General features: G+C 41.3%; 1 protein-coding gene and 1 long non-coding RNA gene across 4 annotated transcripts; one reads left to right on the top strand and one right to left on the bottom strand.

Annotated features, from left to right (window-relative positions):
• The first annotated feature begins 921 nt into the window (after positions 1-921).
• ccdc149a (coiled-coil domain containing 149a) lies at positions 922-15518 on the top strand. 3 transcript variants are annotated; one of them, XM_037112926.1, is made up of 14 exons: positions 977-1116; positions 1272-1383; positions 2299-2460; positions 2612-2650; positions 3698-3805; positions 3912-4028; positions 4972-5144; positions 6411-6483; positions 6655-6739; positions 7414-7558; positions 8547-8623; positions 9441-9473; positions 12864-12968; positions 14299-15518. In XM_037112926.1, exons 3-14 carry the CDS (start codon positions 2401-2403, stop codon positions 14823-14825), a joined length of 1542 nt encoding a protein of 513 aa, XP_036968821.1. In that variant the 5' UTR covers positions 977-1116; positions 1272-1383; positions 2299-2400; the 3' UTR covers positions 14826-15518. The 3 variants fall into 3 exon arrangements, with proteins under 3 accessions (XP_036968819.1, XP_036968820.1, XP_036968821.1); XM_037112924.1 differs by lacking the exon at positions 1272-1383 and having other exon boundaries at positions 922-1116; XM_037112925.1 differs by lacking the exons at positions 1272-1383; positions 9441-9473 and having other exon boundaries at positions 922-1116.
• On the bottom strand, positions 5646-6459 carry LOC119027578. Its single transcript, XR_005077417.1, has 2 exons — positions 6386-6459; positions 5646-6189 (listed from the first exon to the last, which is right to left on the bottom strand). It is a non-coding gene; the product is annotated as an uncharacterized LOC119027578 (long non-coding RNA).
• Positions 15519-20785: the final 5267 nt, after the last annotated feature.

The following is a 20785-nucleotide window of genomic DNA, read 5'->3' as shown; positions in this document are numbered from 1 at the left end:
CTGTTAAAAGGTTTTTTTTTCTCAATATGTGAAGTTTTTCCTCACTCGGATCGAGGGTCTAAGGACAGAGGATGTCGCTCACTGTACAGCAGGGGTCACCAACACGGTGCCCGCGTGCACCAGGTAGCCCCCAGGGACCACATGAGTAGCCCTCAGGCCTGTTCTAAAACTGAAAATTGAATATTGATATTATCTGTTTCCCACCTTGTTAAGTCATTGTTGATAATTATTGTGAGAAATCATTAACGTGATCAGTGTCTTCACATAGATGAGTATCATTAATCATTAATCATTAATAATCATTTATAACTAAACTGAGCAAATTTGTTATTTCAGAAGAGTGTGTCAAACTAGTAGCCCTTCGTATGACTCAGTACCCATGAAGTAGCTCTCAGTTTTAAAAAGGTTGGTGACCCCTGCTGTACAGATTGCAGAGCCCACTGAGGCAATGTGACTGTGATTTTTGGCTATATAATTAAAATTGATTTGATTTGGTTTGGTTTGATTTGATTTGACATTAACGGGGCCCCTAGGTGAGTTTGCATAAAATTACTCTAGAGCAAAATAAGAATTAAGGCCATGGTTGATAAAGTTTAAAATCGTAAATTAAGTGAGGATAAATAGAGCATTTTTTACAAAAGTAAGTTAAAATATGCTCACTGTTACAGATGTTTCAACTTTCCACTTTTAATTCAATTCAATTTCCGTTTCAGCGGGGCGTTCAGGTGCTTTATTTTTATATTTATTTATTTCATATATATTTTAAAAGAAGCAGACTGTCTGCTGTTTCATATATAATTCAAATCTATATGTGTATTTTTGCTCACAATAGTGTTTCTAAACGATCATTTTATTTTCAATTTTGTACCGGAAGTCGTATGATCTGTACCGGAAGTCATATCCGTTTTCATTGCGCGCGACGTGACAGCAGAGCCGGGAAAAAAAAAGTGACGTTGCAGAAGATAAACAAACGGAGGAGGAGAGGCAGCTCGGGCGGAGGCAGACAGGCGCCCCGTATCCTGACGTTTAGTGAAGATAAAAATAAAAATAAATATATTTGGGATAATGCAGTCTGCCAAGAGGAGTGAGAGTGACTGGCAGGGGCTCGTCAGCGAGGTAAGACAGCGACGGAGACCGTCAACAGCTGTTGCGGAGTCGGACTGATTTGTACAGAAGCTCCCTGTCTGTCCATATGGAACGAGCTGTTAGCTTATTAACATTACACAGAAAACATTTACGTCTTCAGCTAAAGGCTAATCACTGATCGACAGGGTTAGCATGACACCTTGACGGGCCGACAGCATCCGGCTCCGGGTGTCTCTTTCGGGGGATGCAGTAACGGTCCTGCCCACCTCTGAACGCGCGTGGTGCCGTACAGACCAGGTAAAACCCACCTGTGGGTATGCTAGCAGTGTTATACTAGCATACGTTCATTTAATGCTAATAAGTAAAAGTCGACCTGTGTGGGTTTATTATAAACAGACAGATGCATTTTGCAGGTGAAAACGCAATGTAAACCAATATCCCGACGCAGTTAGCATAAATTTAAGTAGTAAAACAAATAGAATGCGTTTATATTTAGATATATTACGTTGATGTATAGGTATTAAAATGCAAACATCAGTAGCTTTGTAATGCTGATTGAGACATCACACCTGGTCAAGGCAGGACTCATTAATCTGGTTACTCAAAATCAAAATAAAACTCGCTTATTTAGAGTTCTTGCAGCTTTCAGGGACTGTTCGTGTAGCCATGATTAAGAAGGGACGCCCACTAATAACTGGCAGCTATTTTGTTATTTAAATAATTATTTTGGTCTTTTTTTTTTTAAAGAAAAGTAATGGAAATGGGTAATAATTAATCATTAGTACTGACAGTCAATTAAGTGAGAGAATAGTCATCAGATGCAGTTTTGCATAAGGGATCAGTGTGGTTGTGCTTCAAACCATACAGTCTTTATTACACACTACTCCTGCACATTCAGCTCCATGGCAGCTGCTGCTGTTTAATTTGGTTATGAGCTGGTCTGACCGCTATCAAGCTGTGTCTTATCTACACTTTAAACACTTGGCTCAGGTGTGTGTTCATCCACCTGTAGGGAACGGGTCAGTTACAGCTCAGTAATTTGATCCATCTCCATCTGAGGTTCAGGACTGTAGGAGGTTACAAAGCAAAGAGCAAGGTGTTATGATTAATGGATATTATGTACAGGCCTTTTTATTCAAATGTATCCCACAATAATATGACTGATTATGTCACTGCCTGCCGTTCTGTCCTTGTGTTTGCCATTTGTTGTAGTTCCTGGTGTGTAAACGCAAGCTGGAGAGTAAGAAGGAAGCCCTGCTCATTCTGTCCAAGGAGCTGGATACGTGTCAGCAGGAGAGAGACCAGTACAAGCTGATGGCCAACCAGCTGAGGGAGCGTCACCAGGGACTCAAGAAAAAGTACAGGGAACTTATTGTGAGTGGCTCAAAGTTTCAAGGTGATGTTATGTGTCCACATGCACAGAATTTGTCTCTTATTAGTACCATCCGATGCCGCAGTCAGTACATAATGTAACATGATAATTATATTAGATGATTTTTGTTGTGTGCCTCTTTTTATCTTACAGGACGGTGACCCTTCTTTGCCGCCAGAGAAACGCAATCAAGTAAGTTGTCGTTGTTGATTTTGAGGGCTGTCTTACTGCTTGCCTTCATTATGTTAGAGCGTAATTATTATGGCACGGTTGATTCAAGCTGCTCTCTCCCCTTCTGTGTTGATTTTGAAAAATTAGGATGACCTGAGAACAAATCAAATACAGGACCTCACGGTCAAACAAAGACAGACACTTAACTGCTGCTTTTAGACTTTCTATTGGACAAGACATGTTTCCTATACCAGATAATTATAGTTTGGATAAATGATACGGTGGGTGTGTCTTGTAGTCATCCTGTAGGACTCTGTCTCGTGGTGCTTTCAAGGGCGCGCCAACAGCCTCATATGAAGAGTTGGCTGCTGCATTGCATTATATAAAGAGTCTTGCTTTTTAGAGGACAAACAACAAATCAGTGCTGCGAGGAAAATGCAAATTACATCGCTTTTTTTATACATACATTTGTACATTGGTTGAAGAAAAAGGTCATTGGTGAATTAAAATCTGCATTGAAATAAAAATTCTGCATGTGATTTTTAAAAGGAATGACTGAGAGGGTGTTTTTTTTTAGGTGTGATTGGGAATATTTAGAATGTTATTTTCTTAAAGCTCATATATCTGCTAATATTTATTATTATATTATATTATTAAAAACTGCATTTTACACTTTTTGTAAGGTTTCACATAATAAGTATACTTAAATATTTAAAAACTGGTAATCTGAGCTGAGACGAGCTACGAGTGTAATATGAGTGAGAAATCAGACATAATCGTGTGTGTTGCTGCCCAACATAATCCTTCCTTGTGATCTTTTGATCCTGAAAATTGATTTAGTTCAGTGTTTGTTGATGCACGATGCATTCAAAAGCTGTAAATAAAAACAGTCGTTCAATGTATGTCATGAATTATTCCTGTTAGTGGAGGAATAAGTGAATAAGTCATATCGGGGATCATGATGGGTCAAGTGACCTGTCACCTGCTGCTTTGCAATTTTAGACCGTGTTGCTTCTCTGTGTTTTTCTCCTTCACTTTATTCACTCGTCTCCTCCACCTTCTCCTCAGGTGAACCTGGCTCAGCTGTTGAGAGACTCGAGAGAACGAGCGAAACAGCTTTCCGAGGAGGTGAAGGAGCTGACTCAGAGGCTTGCGGAGGCCCAGGGGGATAACAAGGTGAAACTTAAAAGCAATTTAACGTGACCCTCTCCCTCAGTCCAGTGTGTGAGTACATGTGCTTTAGAGAAGCAGCGAATTGTACGTGTTTCTTTTTTTACCACAGCTGCTGAGGATGACCATTACTCGACAGAGGTTGGGGGATGAGGAGGTGGGGGCACGCCATTTCCCCGCCCACGAACGGGAGGATCTAGTTAGACAGCTGGAGAGAGCGAGCCTACAGGTTGACATATTTCATTTCTGTATTTTTTATTTTATTTTTTTTTAATTTAAAAAACAACAATTAACAAAGAACAAAAACACCTCCACCATTTAGATATAATCTAATGCACACGCACATCCTCAAATACATCAACATTTAATTGTCAAGATCCAATGATGAAAGGCTGAACTGTTACAGCTCGCTCTGTTCGACTGCACTGACTTTTCCAAGGGCCCAGAAACCCTCTCTGGAAGTAAGAAACCTTAATGTATCAGAGCGACAGTGGACCAAAGTTAGTGCCTCAGCCCTGGTATCAAATCTGAAGAGAGACAGACATTTCTTGAAGTGGGGGGAGGACTGGCCATTGACAAGGCTAGGGAGCGTGTGTGTCTTGCTTTTGTGCTGTTGTGTTGAACAGTTTGTGAAGCATCCAGCTTTTAGAATTTTTTAGCTTCTTCTTGTTCTGTTAGAATCAGCTTTAGTGGCCCAACGTGTGAAATCATACAAGGAATTTGAAAAGGGACTAATGATACTGAAAGAAATCAGTAGTAGATTTCTTTAAAAATGTCCTCAGTAGATCACAACACCATTCATTCACATTTTGCATTGTGATTCACGGCCATGCCTCATTTCTGGAACTATTCTCGCATCATGCCTGTTGTCATGCGCCACAGTGTTTGCAGTTTTTGGAGACATTGCTGGTGTTGTTTTGCAGTTTAATTATTTTGATGAAACATACTTTTCCCTCCTTTAAACCAGCTGCTGCGGTGCTCTTGAACGAGGTACCCTAATTTCTAGCTGCTCTGGTGGAGCCACTCACTCATCTGAAAACAGTAGATGTGTTGCTGATTGCTGAAAACAGTGTAGGCATTCTCAGCACACTTTACTCTAGTAAACAAAGCATTTAAATATATTTCAGTTGCTTCTCTTACGAATGTTTTTTGCCTTGTTACCTTTTTGCTAGATGGAGGAAATGGAGCACAACATGAAGGCTCTGACAGACGAGCTGCAGGATGTGAAGTCGGAGCGGAATGTGTTCAGGGACAAGGCCTACCGAGTGAACGTGGAGCTCAACCACATCTTGGGAAACCGTGAGGCACGCATCATCGATGTGGATGCCCTCTGCATGGAGAACAGGTAAGTGGAGCTGAAGGAGGAGCTATCTACCTCCTCATAGCACCTCCTCAGTTGTCACATTGTTTTAAGCCTGATACACGTCTAGTTTTTTAAAATTTGTATTTTACATTTTTGACAAAAAAAAAACTATTTGAACCAAACAAACCTTCAGGTCGCGCATTGATTTTATTCTCGTTATATCATTGAGCTGATAGTAATACAGCAATATGTCGGTGTGTTATGGAGCCATTCTATACTTTGTAATATAAAGCCAACATAACAAATCTTTCTTATGTTAATATATTGTATCACAGGAAAGCTGAAACATGCATTAATTATAAGTAATTAATTCAATTAACTAATTTAACTAATGAATAGAGCTACTTTACTGCTGTTTTACTGACTTAATATTTGTCAAAACAAAAACACAGAGGCTGATCATTTATTTTTTTCCCCCACTACTTTAAATGGTCATGGTGGTGATATGTATGCGGTGGCAACCTGCTAAGAAAAGAACAGTAACAAGGTACAAGGTAATTTAATTGTTGTCATACACAGGGTTGCATTAGGATATGGAACTTCATAAACTCCTTGATGCTACACAAATTACAGGACATATATGCAGTTATTTATATAAAAGTAGACATTAAGATTTGAATTTGTGTTGGGATAATTGTAGCAACAAGTTGGTGATGATGATGTGCTCAGCATCTTCACATCAAAAGTTTGACATCAGAGAAAGACTTTGACTGTCTGAACACAAAGCATCCTTAGCTCCTTATCCAGCTGTGGTCCTGCGCTCTGTCAGCTCAGAACACGGTCCAACCACTGAGTACAACAGCTCCATCCGAGATGTTGTGGTGGAGACAGGTCAAACAGTCTCTGATTTTATGTTGTTATGCCAGTCTGAGTCCCATCTTGTCCAGTTCCTTTTTCCTGTGACCTGACATCAACCAGGAGCAGCCTCAAACCGAGCTGAATTAGCATGACTCTTATTCCGACTCTCTTCCTCCCTGCTCTTAATCCAAAATACCTGCTTTCGTCTCCAGTGCTGATGATAGTATTTCTGCCATAGGCGATACATGTTTTAGCAACAAGGCTGAAAAAAAGCCACAGAGTGTAGCACAAAGATCAGGCAGTTTAAAATACATACAAGATATTATGTTGATGTCCTTTCCAAGTTTGTTATTCAAATATTCAATTTTTTTCAGAGTTTCAACTAATAGTTTCAACTATTAGTCTCTGTTACTGCATGTACATACCTGACTGTGATCTTTGTGACTGCAGGTATTTGCATGAGCGGTTCAGCCAAGTACAAGAGGAGGTGAACCTGCTGAAATCGAACATCATGAAGTACAAGGTAGGAAAGACAGAAGGAATGCCTCTGTTAAACTGGAGATCTACAGCTGCTTTTTCATTATATTAATTGATTTTTTAAATTTTTTTTTAAATCTCTATTCTCTTGCATGTGCACTAAATGTTAAAGCGGTTGCATAGCGAGCTTTATTCTCTTGTTTTTCCCTCTGCACAGACGGCTCTCGAGAGGAGGAAGAACTCCAGCACATACGGGAAATCAAACAGCAGTCCACTCACTGGAGTCCTCTCAGCCAAACAAGGTGAAAACACAAACTGTTCAGCTCTCTCTGAATTCTCTTTAAACAGATACTGGACTGTTGGAAGAGATAATGTACCCTCTGTTTTAGAGCATGTAGAGTAGTTTTTGATACCTTAAACTCTGCAGCTGATTCTCCTCTCAGTATAACATATTGGTTTCTTTCTTTGTTTCTGGCCGCACCTCATTGCATTATTTAATAACTCCCGTGTTTTGCCGATCCTTCAAGCCACCGCCCGGACACCAGCTGGGTTACTAATTGTATTCTGAGCGGTGGAGAGCACCACTGGCAGGGAAATGAGCCTGCCATGATGACTGACAGCTGCTGGCAGAAGCAGCACAGTGGGCTCCGAAGTTAAAGTTAGGAGAGTGTCACCTAGCAGACAGCTGTTTCCGACGTTCCATCTCTGTCTTGCACTTGTCGTGCTGTTTTACCCATCTCTTGTTTTATTACTGCTTATCTGTCTATTATGTATATTCTAAGTTCTGTGAAAGTTTTATTGGGGCAGTATTGGCAGGTTTTAGGTTAGTACCCAGGATATCATGGTAAACGGGGTCATTTTTTTCATCGATGGCATCATTAACACTTGTGGCTTCAAGTAAAACTGGCTTTCTCCCTCCTTTTTATTCTCTTCTCTTCCTCTTTCTTCTTCCTCATTCTCTACTCCTCCCTTTTAGTCCAGGAGTTGCTCCTGGAAGAGCAGGGCTGCAGCCTGCCAGCCACGCCTCAGTCCATCTCCGACCTCAAGTCCCTTGCTACGGCTCTGCTGGAGACCATCCATGAGAAGAACCTGGTCATCCAGCACCAGAGGCACACCAACAGGTAACGCTTCTTCTTTTCACTTCACCTGCCTGACACACTAGCTTAGGGTTTAGTGGCATTTGGCGGTGAGGTTGCAGAATGCGCCCAGCTGAACACCCTTTGCCTCACTCGCCCCTGCAAGCTACCATTTGATTGGTCCATTCTGGACCACTGTAGAAACATGCTGGTGCCACACGGCTGACCACTTGGACAAGGATCTGTTCCTTTTGTACATATAAACACGTAATAAATTAATGGAGGCCCAACAAGTCTTAGATTCATATGATTTTACACAAATAAAAACACAGTTATGAATATTACAGTCCATTTTTGCCTCTATATTCTCTTAAATCCTGCACAATGGACCTCTGATTTGATCTAAGACTAGTTCTGATCAGAGTTTAGCAAAATTAGGTTTTAAAATTTTGAAATGCAGATTTAAAATTAAGCAAAACTAAAGTTGAGATTAATCAATGGAGATGCTTGCTTGCCCAAATATTAATAAATAAAACAAACACGCAATAAATCTGTTCGCTCTCGGGACTACTAAATATTACAGGGAGAAAAACCTGTTGACTTTTAGTTAATCTGTATTATTTTACAAAAAACACTACACCGTTTGCTAGCAAGCTAAAATGTACTTGGCCTACTCATGATGGTGGAGAAGTTCTAATTTCTCCTCCTTCGAGAAAAACTTATATAATAATACGGCCAAATAATAAAGGATAAAAAAAAAGCAGAGACAGTCCCCATCCACCTCCATCCATTTAAGAAGGCAACATTATAAAAGTTAAGCCTCCTCATGTTTTGTCATTTTATGATTTTATGTTTGCAATTCAATCGGTTCCAAAAATGTATCCTTGTTGGTGCAACCAGGCCATAATGTTTGCTTGCCTGTTCTGAGAGTCCCTCTCCACCTGCAAGGCAAACACTAAACTGTGAAACATGAACACACACAAATGCTATTTACGGTTCCCACGTCACCTGACCCACCACTCTTGGCCTGCAGGATCCTCGGAAACAGGGTTGCGGATTTGGAGAGGAAGCTGAAGACGCTGGAGGTTTCAGGACTGTGGAGTCTTCCAGGTGGGTCTAAAGAACGAGTGTTGAATCTTTCACAAAAATCTAAAATATTTAAAGTTTTCTGCAGTCGTGAAACCACCACTCCATGATCTCCTCTCAGATCAAACACCGTCCAGTTATGAAACAGATACAGATTAATGATAATAATTTGACAGCAATTCCGTCTTTCATGCATAATAATAGGTAAACACTTCTCACGGCTATAAATCATTGTGGTTTTGTGTAGATATTAGTCATGTTTGTCATCATCTTATGTGTATTTATGCATACTTTTTTAAAAAATGTTTGTCTGTATTCCAGCTAGCAAAATGTTGTTGGTAAGAATTAGAGCTGCTGTTTTTATCGTTAACTGGCTTTAAAGCTGTTGGACATGACGAGGAACTTAATTCTACCTGACTGTGCAGAAACTCATTAGTCTCAACCTCTGTGTGTATCCACTCTTGCAAAGACTGTGTCACTATTTGTGCGTCAGCTTTGAACTGGTGGGTACCTGCAACTGTGCCACACCATAAGTAAACATGACCATGTGACTGGGTGTGTGTGTGAGAGAGAGATTACATAATGTAATTCACAGTTCGTCGTGATAGTCGTGATAAGCTGCGCAATTTCTGAGCTTTTTAGAAAATTGAGATGAAAATTTTTGCTCACACTGTGTTTTATTGTTTATGTTTTTATAAGTAAAGAAAAAAAATGTTTTCTCTAAATGTTTTTGCTTGCAATATTTAATGTATTTCCCTTCTTCTTTCTTATTTAATCAAAATCCATTAATAAGGTTTTATGTTTATAACAGTGTGTCTCTCTCTCTCTGGCTGCATCTCAGGCTTGACCTACCGCGTATCCGTGGGAATTGGGAGTATGTATTCCTTCTGCCCCACTTAGCCCATCCGTGCCCTCCACTATGTCATGCCAGGACAAATCTGGGCAGACGCCCAGAAAGCGTGTCACCTCATGCCCACCGTTTACAATGTGTCAACTCCATTGACCACCCGCTCATGTGTCTGTTCACGATAGCATTGACTCATGCCTGAATAATACAGACTCATCCCTCTCGTCTAAGTGGATCGGTCTTGAATTTTACAAAAGTGCCGCGAGGACAGCATGTTTTAAGGGTAGGAGAGACATTTCAAGATTGCACACCATTGTCTTCTGGTTTAAAATGCGCTCAGAATCTCACCAGCAACAATTTGAATCATAAATAATGTGAGAAAATGACATGTTGCAGAGTGTGTTGTCAGACAAAAGAGAATTTGAATTGATAACCATATTGAGTATTCCCATTTATATCTGGGAATTTAACAAATTAATGCTATTTTATTTGGAAATGAGAGTTAAATTAATGTTAAAGTGTGCTCTCAAAGATCCCAATATACAATCTCTTGATCATTTTTTCAGTTAATTGTTGATCTTTAAAATGTCAGACAATTTTAAAATGTGACATGATGGTGTCCTCAAGTATACACAACACATTTTATCATGCCTACCACAATAAAAGAGTAAAGAAACCAGAAAACATTCCGATTTAGGAAGCTGGAATTAGATAATTTTGTCACTGGAACTCCACCAAGTACTTCAAACTAAAAACACATTTCCATACACTGTATAATTGAATTTAGGCTACATTTAGCCAACTGTGCTTCAAACAAACCTCATCCAATAAGAATGTAAACATTTAACAATCTACTAAATGTACACTGATTTGCCAGGAGACAATCGAGTCCACCAAGAAAATAGTTCCCCGCGTTCCCCACTGGAGGGAGATGTTGTGCTGCGTATGAACCCGACAGAGAGGTGGAGGGGCTGCGGCTGAATGGAGGTGCCCTGTCATGAGACCGTCATTCTCACCGCTATAAAACTGACAAGCATCCATTACTGAAAATGATTGCCCACATTACAAACACATTTAGGGGAATGTGCCGTTATTAGGGAATTTGTAGGCGAGGGGCCCAGAGTGCCTGACGACCACGCTGTCCACCACAGTTGGGGAGACAGAAATATAGAGAGAGATGTGAGCGTCTGTGGCCTCGATGTGATTCAAAGTTGTGCTGACGGATATTAAAGGCAAACAGGATGGGATGGAGGGCCTTGCCTTCCTACCTGAGGCCCGGAGAACACTAGAGGTGACTACGTTTTATGAGAGAGAGCCAAAAACAATAACGATGCCTTCGATGCAGTGAGTCCGGTAAAGTTTTGATTGATAGATTGACAGTCTCGTTGTTCACCGCACCCCCCACGCTGAGTGAGTGCAAGCCGAAATGTAACACGGCAGGTGAAAGCCTGTCAGTGTGCAGCAGATACTGAGAAGACAGAGGTGGATCCAGAGTGCAGAATATAACTGTGTTTTGGTCCATTGACAGACTCTTGTCAGTTAAGAGGAGGAATTTCCTTGTCGCCCCAGAGCTAGACAGTGTATATGATCCGGGTTGTTGGAGTATCATATATTGTAGAAAAGTCATGTGTTTGCCTATACAAGACGAGGAGGAGATGGTTAGACGGCTAGACAGACAGCTGCCAGTCGGCTTCACAGGAAGTTGGTGGAGCCTCCTGCCTCCTCCTGGGTGCTGGAGACACACTGCTGTGCTCAGTCTGAGTTTGTGCTTCAAATCAGTAACCACCAGTAAAGATAAAGTCCAGTTCTCAAAACTTGAAGACTGCGCCAGGATGAAGTAGCAGATTCTTAAAACTACTGGTTTGCTATCCGAGCTTAAGGAAGAGAAATTATAATATATCAATACACTAGTTTGATCATCAGTTGATCAGTCTCTAATCTTTTAAGCAAAAATAGATGCATTTCTTTGATTCTAGCTTCCAAAAAAGTGAACATGATCTTGTTTCTTTCCTCCTCTGTGACATTGAACTGAAAATGTCTGGGTTGTGGACAAAACAAGACATTTGAGGATGATTTCTTGGGCTTTTGGAAACACTGATTGGTCTATAAATGGTCAGAAAAGGTGAAAAATATCAAACAACTAATCGATAAATTAAGATAATGATCAGACAGATTAATCAACAATTAAATAAACTGTTGCAGCCGTAGTTGCAGTATGAACCTGTTGCTGATACTCAATTGAAGTCAGTAACTAAATATCATTGGCTATTTGAAATGATTATCTTACAATTCAAGAGAAAAAGAAACTAGACTACTTCCATGTTAGCATCTCTGTGACACTGTGCCGGTGTTATCGTACATCATGCTCATTGCCAACATCAGCATGCTAACATACATGCATAATGTTTAGCGTCATTAATTCACCATCTTTGTTTAGAGTTGTTAGCATGTTAACATTGGTTAATTAGCACTAAACATAAAGCAATGCTAGGGCTAATAAAAATGTCATTAGTTTTGCAATTATTTGGTCACAAATCAAAGAAATTTGCAAACTGAAATAATGACCGGGGATTATAATTTATCCTGAGGGGGCATGATTGTTCATACCGAATTTCACAGCATTCCGTGCAGAAGTTACTGAGACATTTCAGTCAGAACTACTGAGCTCATTTTGGCACTCAAGGAAAAGTCAGAGGGTCATTCGGATCCTTTGAGATAGCAATTTTTAAATTGTTCCGTCTGGACCAAAGTGGCGGACAGTCCTGAGAGCCAAGCCTCTAAAGACCAAAACTAACAAGGCTCGATACTAAACAATCAAACATAAAGATTGATACCACTGCCTCCGTAAAAGAAGTCGATCCAAACGGCCCACCCCACCCTCTCACTCACTGCTCCCACATCAGTGTCAGCACTGAGCATCCATAACAATATGGACTGTATTCATAACAATATGGTCTCCGTTCACCATTCATGATTCTCACGCATCGTGTCACCCAGCCATCCATTTTCTCATTCTTCTGTTTGTTTTTGTGCCTCACACTTGAATGGTCAGAGAAAGAGGCCTATTCACAGGGTTTCTGTGAAGGCTGATGTGCACACTTAAAGGGCTTGAGTGTATGCATGTGTCTATGTGAATACCGTTTTGTGTGTGTATTTGTGATGTCTGGTTTTTCGTGCACGGTCTCCTATGAGTAGCATATGGTGTCAGCCTAAGAGGCGTGCAGCCATCACTAATGAAGACAGATGACAGGGAAATGAAGCCACTTCCTGTGAGCACTGCAATGCATACGTGCGTGATGTTTGTATGCACGATACATGTGCTCGGATGAGCTCCATCCAGTCCTGAGATGCTCAGACCTGCAGAACTCTTCATACCGCTTACTTTGTGTTGTCTCTGCGGTGTTTGTGGTCTTATAGGGACACGAGAAAACATCACACTGAATGAAAACCTCCAACCGGAGCTTCATCCAACACGTGCCACGTCTCACCCAAAGATGCAGCCCACAGTGCAGCTGCCCAAAGGTGAGTGTGTCATCATGTGCAACTGGCTTCTCCAGCCATTGATAAGTGCGCCCACAGCTAACGGCATAAACACTGCAATTAGCCACTGCGTGCTAAACACTCCTTGCTATCTTCCGTGCTTAACCCAAGTCCTTTCCCTTCCCGCCTTCACTCCTCTCTGCCTCTCATTGGTGCAAGCTGCCCAAATGCCATGGCATTTTGGAAATGTGAAGCAAATTCTCGCCCGCTGACATTCAGAAACTTCTGCCGTGTTCTCTTTGAAAGGAGGTGGGGGATGGGGGCCATAAATATGGATGCCAGTTCAAGTAATGTTGCTTTCTTCCTGCATGTTTGTGTGTGTGTGTGTGTGTGTGTGTGTGTGTGTGTGTGTGTGTGTGTTTTGGAAAAGGTGGCTGGGACTCTATGTGCAGTCTTTAACCTTTTTGCCTGCACAGCCACAAATATGGGTCAGTAATCCCCAAAGTGAGAGCATATTTTGGCGAAGGAGCAGAACTAAGCTGTTGCTGTTGCCGAGATGCGGGGCGTCACACTTGTCTTGCGTCCCCTTGTCTGGGGCACTGCTGCTATATTTAGCCTGTTGCCATGGAAGCACTTCAGTCACATAAGTAATTGAAATAACTTTCTAGTGGTCCAACTCCAAAAGGGGAAAGTTCTCCTTGTGTTTTTTTCAGCTTATTTAAATTTTTCTCACATAAAAAAGACAGCCCTCATGGAGAAACGGACCGACTGGCATGACATCATAGTCCTTATTCTGTCAGCATATAGAGATATTATAGAGAGATTTATATTGTCTCTTCATCTGGTTTTCATTATAGTGTCTTAATGCAGCACCACATGTATGAACAAGGTTTGAACGTTGCTGTCTGCCCTGACAATCAACAAATCTTTTTTCTACTAAGTCGGGCTTTCACAGGGCTTTTTAAAGGAAAGATTCACGCAAAAGATTCAAACAAAACATTTCTGAACAACTGAAGTAGACGGGGACGTAATAAACAACCGGAAAAAGCTCAAACAAGTCAATGATGATGATCATTTTATGACATTTTATAGACTAATGATCAATTAATTAATTGAAAAAAGAAGCCTTAGGTTCATCAATCATGAACATACTTGTTTGAGCCCAAAAGAGGTGTTGAAGCAGTTGTAGCTGTTGGTATTAAAGTTGCATTTGTTGTTGCCATCTAACACCAGCAGCCAGCAGCAGCCATCTTACTGCAAACCTCCGTCAGAGGAACAGAAAAGGGCAAAAGTACTTGTTTTCTGATGTAGCTATGGCTTCAGATCAAGTGAGTAATTAAAATGACCAGTTGTCTCCTCTTCCCTCTCCCAGTTGTGTCACACGACAGAAGTTCACATGAATCATTGTGGGAATGCCACACCGCTGGCAGCGACCTTGGCACAGATGGCGTCAGCAGGGAAGACGCACCTGCACTGCTCAACAGCCTGGAGCCTCTGGTGGGGTTGGAGACGAATGGGATTGACAGGAAAGGGGGGGAAATCGTGACCCTGACGGAAGATGGAGCCACCTTGGAGCTGGAGGAGGGGCGGAGTCCCGTGGAAGAGGAGGGGCATGAGGTCGAGGGGGTTGAAGATGAAGACCTGGGTTCAACGGTGGAGGAGGGCGAGGAGGCAGCTCTGGCGCTGGGTGTCCCATCCACTGACTCGGACCTTCCATGGTTTCAAATAAAACAAGCCTCTGTGGATCATTCAGAGGTGGATCATCAGTCCTGTGAATCCGGGGACGATGGGTCTAATAGTGTTCCTGAAGAAGTCTCAATATCAGTGCCAGAGGACAAGGCCACAGAGGTGACGAGTACAGAGGACTGGGACATTCACTGTCAGTCTGTGCCATCATAGTGAAAACCTGGCATGACCTGACATCACTGAAAGTTTATCCAAATCCTTGTTCTCTCTTGCCTTTATTGATAATTGCATCAAAAATCCCTAGTTGCCACATATTCCCACGACATAGCCAGCGTTCACCAGCTCGCTTTACACCTCTGTTCAGTCAATATAACAGAACACTTTTCCAGCCACCGTTGACAGAGCTGGAGGTGCACTTTATATCTAGACAGGCTTGTTGCTGTGCAGGAACAGACACTCTTGAAATCAATGGAGCTGCAAACTTCATGCCCTACAGGAAAGATTTAGCTAGGAAAATAACAAATATGGCAGCCTCAACTCCGGTGCCCCACTTTCACTTCCTCCTTTCCCCTGCGATGAGGTAATCCCAATTGTTTGCTTTCTTCTTCTTCCTAAGGGACGCCATTAAATTGAGTCTGGCATTTTGTTGTTACTCTCACAGGAGGTCCTGATTGGCTTACCAGGACTCGTAATGAATGTTTTGTACGTATGTGTAAATTAATAATGTTAATATGAGAGATTCTATTGATGTTTATTCATCAGTATGAGTGAATGTTACCAGTCAGTTGGCTTTAATTTTTCCTCATTCAGACGTTGATATTCAGATGAGATGACATGTGCCTTATACGTATTGTGCCGTATATTCATATTTATGAATATAAATGCATAAACCAGTGCAATATAACATGTCTTGTTGTCTTTTCCAAACCCAAAAAAAACACAACACAAACAAATAGTCTAGTGATTCCAAACTAGGGTGTACTGTAGAGAAGTTCAACTAATTGAAAAAACAGACAGTAAAATAGTAAAATATGTAGCTGAAAATGTATGATTACTAATTAAAGTAGCAAAAATAATGGATTAATGGTTGATCTAGCTAACTAAAAGTTCCAGCTGTTGCCACTCCATCATGTAGCGCAAATGCAAACTTGACCACACTTTGTGCGATTGTATGACAACATGACGAACAACATCCACCTAAAATAACTCTTTGGTTTGATGGGTAATGTGGGGCTTGGTGTCTGTCTGACAGAGAACGGTACTGCAGGGAACCACTGGTCTAGTGGCACTGAGAGCTTTTGATTGATATTAGGATCAGCTCAGTCCTTAAGATAGAAACCACACATGCAGGAATTTGATCTGATCAAAACTTCAACTCTGACGCAGAGGCTGACTTTGTGAACTTGGTGTAATATTTGTTTGAGCTTTCACACACAAATTAGGTTTGTTTGATGGCGGCGTTCTGAAGCAGAAAATGAGCCCATATCCGTAGAAAATCGCTCCGTCTAATTTCTAAGCGTTCACAAGGTTGGTCTCTCATTAATTCTAAAGGCAGCAGCCTCAGTCTTTTGATTGTTTTACAGATTAGAGCAGCTTAACTTGATTCTCTTCTTTCCAGCCTTGGGAGAGAATTGTTCCTACATCACAAATCTACATTGACGTGTCTAAAATCCTAAAAAAAATATTGAAATTCTATTTTTAGTCGAATTAGCATCTGAATTTTTCAGATATATTTTGGATGTCTGTGTACAAGCTTATTTTGTATTATATATCACTGTTGTTGGTTTTGTTTCTCAGCTCATTGTAATATATATGCTAACACATGCACAAACAATATACATCAGTATGATTCTATAACTTAAAAGCCAAAGATAAAGGCATCAAAATAAAATGGATGCGCAGATACGCCCGTTTTGTCGCCCGCCGTGTATAGAGAATCAGTGGTGAGGCCCAGTCTTCCTGCACGCAGGTGACAGCTGGCCTCTCCAGGCAAACGCAGCGTCAAAGCCAGAATCCATGAACTGCTTATTCTGCAGAAGGCCACTTGCTATTTTTAATCTCTGACACAAAATAGAGGCGAGGAGAGAGGAGGAATCTGAGCTGGGAAAAGACATGGTGTGTACCCAGAGTCGGCCCCGTGCCAGGCAGCTGATCTGGCACACTGGAGCAGGCCCTTTTTTCCAAGGAGTTTGTTAAGTTTATAAACCAGATGGAATGTGAACTAATGAAATTGCAAGAGGATGCCAGCTTGCCATCGGGTTCCTCATGAAAACACAGCACTGAGAAGCTCTGTCTGATGCAGGGAAGATGTGACTGTTGAAGGAGCGAGTCATATAAGCTTGTATCGCTCGACCATCAGCCATCACTGTAAGCTTTCCCTACAAGGCGTCACTTTGCTTTTAAACTGCCAAATCAAAAATAAATAAATGGCTGAATAGACAAATGAATATGCCATGTATTTCATCGAGAAATATTACCAATAAATCCATGCATTATTTAAAGGTTTTAAATACAATTTTAAATCTGAAGAGTCAGACCTTCATTGACTAATTTCTCTTCATTCTTTGTTTTCATGAGTGAATAAACTGAATGCATAAACTGACCTTAAAGGACAACACGGATTCATACTGTTGAGTATCAGTCGGGCTGTACCAGTGTTTTACATTAGTGAATTCCCTCTATCACTACTGGATGGCGGATTCAGCTTACACAGTGATTTCAAGCTCCGGCTGCAGAGAGGAAATGCTGTAGTGGTGTATTGGTGGTTTACTTAATCAAGAACTACATGAGTGAAGCTCATATAACCACGTAAAACAACCAGCAGGAACATTCTCTGTGGGCTTTTATACTTGCGAAAGATTCATCCGAGACGTTGCCCCTCTGACCCATTACCTGTCAGGAATTCATTGGCCAGTATTTGGTCTTGTCACACAGCTGAAAGATTCAGGCTGCCTCTGCAGACCCCAGAGAGCAACAGAGGATTGCTAAGAGCTGTTGTAGCCAATCATCACCAGCACTACAGATAAAATGAGGCTACGGTAGCAGCAACTAGCTCATGCCAAAACTAATCTTAGCCTCTTATCTGTGACAGCGACATCCCGTACTAGAGGGCAAGTAAAAAAAATTGCTTGGATTGGCCCTGTGCTGCCTAAATCACACAGGTGTGTGTTTGCCTCTGTGATTATAAGAGAAATCAAGGGAGGAATAATTTGTATGTGTGTGCACACCTGTCCTGTGACATTTGCAGCTTTGTACCTACCTACCATATCATACTGTATATACCACTAATCTTATGACAGTATCAACTTGCTTTGTTCTGATGCCCCCCCAATTTATCCTACTCTGGAGCCTGGGTAGTGAGAGAGACCAGCCAGGTCACAGCAATGAACACTGGCTCTAATAAGTGTGACCAGGGAGGGTTTGACACTCCCATCATCTCTGGGTCCCCCAAAGGTTTGAGGGATGGGGGTGGACAGGGGCATGTGGAGCCAGCAGTTTCCAGGCCAGCCACTCAGCAGGGTTAATTACTATACCAACCAGATGCCCCTTCCAGTGATGGTCAGCGCCCTTATGATCCATGCTTCATTCGCTCACCTTGCTTTTTTACGCTTACCTGGGTTTTATCATGAGGCACCTCGGAGACACTGGTGGAGCCCTGTAGGTTTGCTCCCCGGCTGCTCGTTTTGAGGAGTGTAACTTTCTGCTCTGTTGCTGACAAGACTGTTATTATCTGAGATAATAGAGGGAAGAAGAAAAAAAGCAGGCAAAATATGTCAGTCATCTTTTCTCCTGCTTGTTTCACGCAGAGTTAATAATCCTAACGTGTCGCGGATACGATATGCGTATCTGCATCATTTGCTCAGTTTGCACATTGAAATGAAATAAAGAGTAACATTGCTGGGAAATGTGCTCATTGTCCACACGCACAGAGTCAAGTGACAAGGCTGATATGCTGGTCTCATATTTGCAGGCCTACTCGAAATATAAAGCTTCAATGTAAAACCTGACACAGCTCGCCAGGCTAAAAGTAACATCAGATGTTATTGGTGAACATATTTCCTCATGGGGCAACTGCATGAGAAATGTTGACAGATTTTGGAAATCCATCAGAACTGCTATCAGCCTTCATATTAATATACAAGTTTCCGTGATAACAGGAGACTGCTTCCCTGCTGCTGCCCATGGTTCTTCATCCCCTGTGACCTACCTCAGTATTTTCCAGCTCTCCTGGAGGCGAAGCTGAAACTGACTGCAACAACAACAACAACAACAACATGGCTCCCAAGGCCTTGCTGGGAAGCAAGGCCGGCAAAGTGGCAGGATGTTGGAGGAGCGCGAGCTTGTGGACGGCAGATAAGCAGAAAGGCCACGCCGAGGGGTCAGCACGTAGCCACGACGTACAGTCAGATCTCCATTAAGATAGGAGATGGTGGGCCAGTGTGATAAGAGCCGACAGGACCGAGTGATGTGATATCAGTGATGGGGCACCAGCAGCAGATGACACTGGACCCGACCAGTAGGGGAATCGGGGTCAAGCCAAAGTTGTCCTGGACATTGGTATAATGAGGTAGTCCTCAATTATCTTGATTGAAATGTCAATAAGGTGTTATCACATTTTACAGAGTGGTAAAGTACTCCTTCTTGATGCAGCTTGGTTAATTTTTTTATTAATCCCTTCATTATATAATCTTTAACAGAACGTAAGTAGATATCAATGAAGAGATTTATTTAGGAATCTATGTGAGAGTGTCTTAGATCATTGTGGTGTAACATTTACTCTCACGATTATTTAGTAGAATAAAACGCTGTAATATCAGTCCGTTCAACATAATAAATGAGCAGGACCCGTTCACTGCAGCAGCACGACATTTTTCTCTTTTCTCCAGATCACAAGTTTTTTTTATTTATGTCATTATCACACAATAACAAATGTTTTGGGTCATTTTCTCAAGTTCTCAAGAAAACGAGCTCCGTTTCTGTCATCATCATGAGATCACAGTGTGATCAGGATGGGGGACAAACAAAAACACATGAAGATATTCTTCATAAAACTGAGCCCAGAGGCCCCTGAACACTCAGTTCAGTTAGTTGTCAATGCTCCAGTAACAAAGCCATAATAAGGAAATCCCCTCCATCATATTTTCTATTCTGGACAGACGTAAGCTATCAGCATTTTTATTCTATTTTGTGTCCGGTTCTTTAAAACCTGGGAGCTGCAATTTGAGTTCATGTAGCAATAATTCTAAATGATTAGTCCCCAGTATTGTCCACGCTCTTACCGCCAGCTCTGCAGCCATGTTTGCCAGACCTATTTCATACACAATTGGCCTGCTACTTAATAGCCTGTGAAAGAGAGATGGACAGAACGGTGGAAAATCTGCAGTATTTTAAATTATCCTTGAATATTAGAGCATTATGACTTTGTTGTAACGTTGACTTCTCCTTAACCATCACCATCAATCCCGCAGCTATAAGCAATGAGCCATTTGCCATTATGCAGCTTGTTAGCAATGTCCAGGCTGTGTAATTACCTGTGTCAATGGCAATGATTGTCTTCACTGACAGATTATTCATCACTTTATAATTGTAGAGGTTGAAAGAAGGATTTCTAGCTCTTCTAACTGAGCCTAGAAGTACACATTTTTCATGCTCATCACTTTTTCTGGTCACACCCTGCAGACTGGATGAAAGCGTTTATGCATGTCTGCAAACTAAAGTCCTGATAAAAGAAGAAGGAAAAAAGAGAAATACTTCCTGCTCATTCTGGGTGGAAAATTAAAATGCATCCAGCCTGATGTGAGAACAGGAAGATAAACTAAGGAATATATATATATATATATATATATATATATATATATATATATATATATATATATATATATATATATATATATAAATCAGGATTTCAGGACTTATTTCCATATAACTTGTCTAATATTGCTGTTCATATTCATAGTGTATTAATATACACTATAATAACACCAGTTGAACCGAGGAGTTGGTTTATGTGTAGACTAACTGACCCATATCTATTGAGGTGATGGGTGATGGTATTGATCGGGCTAACAGCCAGTTTGATAACAGTAGAACTGGACGCCAGTGTGCATCCTGGTGGAGGAGGCCAGGAAGAAGCTTCCAAATTAAAGAGAAGGAATGATGAGAGAGAGCGGCAA

The sequence above is a fragment of the Acanthopagrus latus genome, chromosome 10, assembly GCF_904848185.1.
Source record: "Acanthopagrus latus isolate v.2019 chromosome 10, fAcaLat1.1, whole genome shotgun sequence".
Taxonomy (NCBI): domain Eukaryota; kingdom Metazoa; phylum Chordata; class Actinopteri; order Spariformes; family Sparidae; genus Acanthopagrus; species Acanthopagrus latus.
This window is presented reverse-complemented; position numbering and strand designations above follow the sequence as displayed.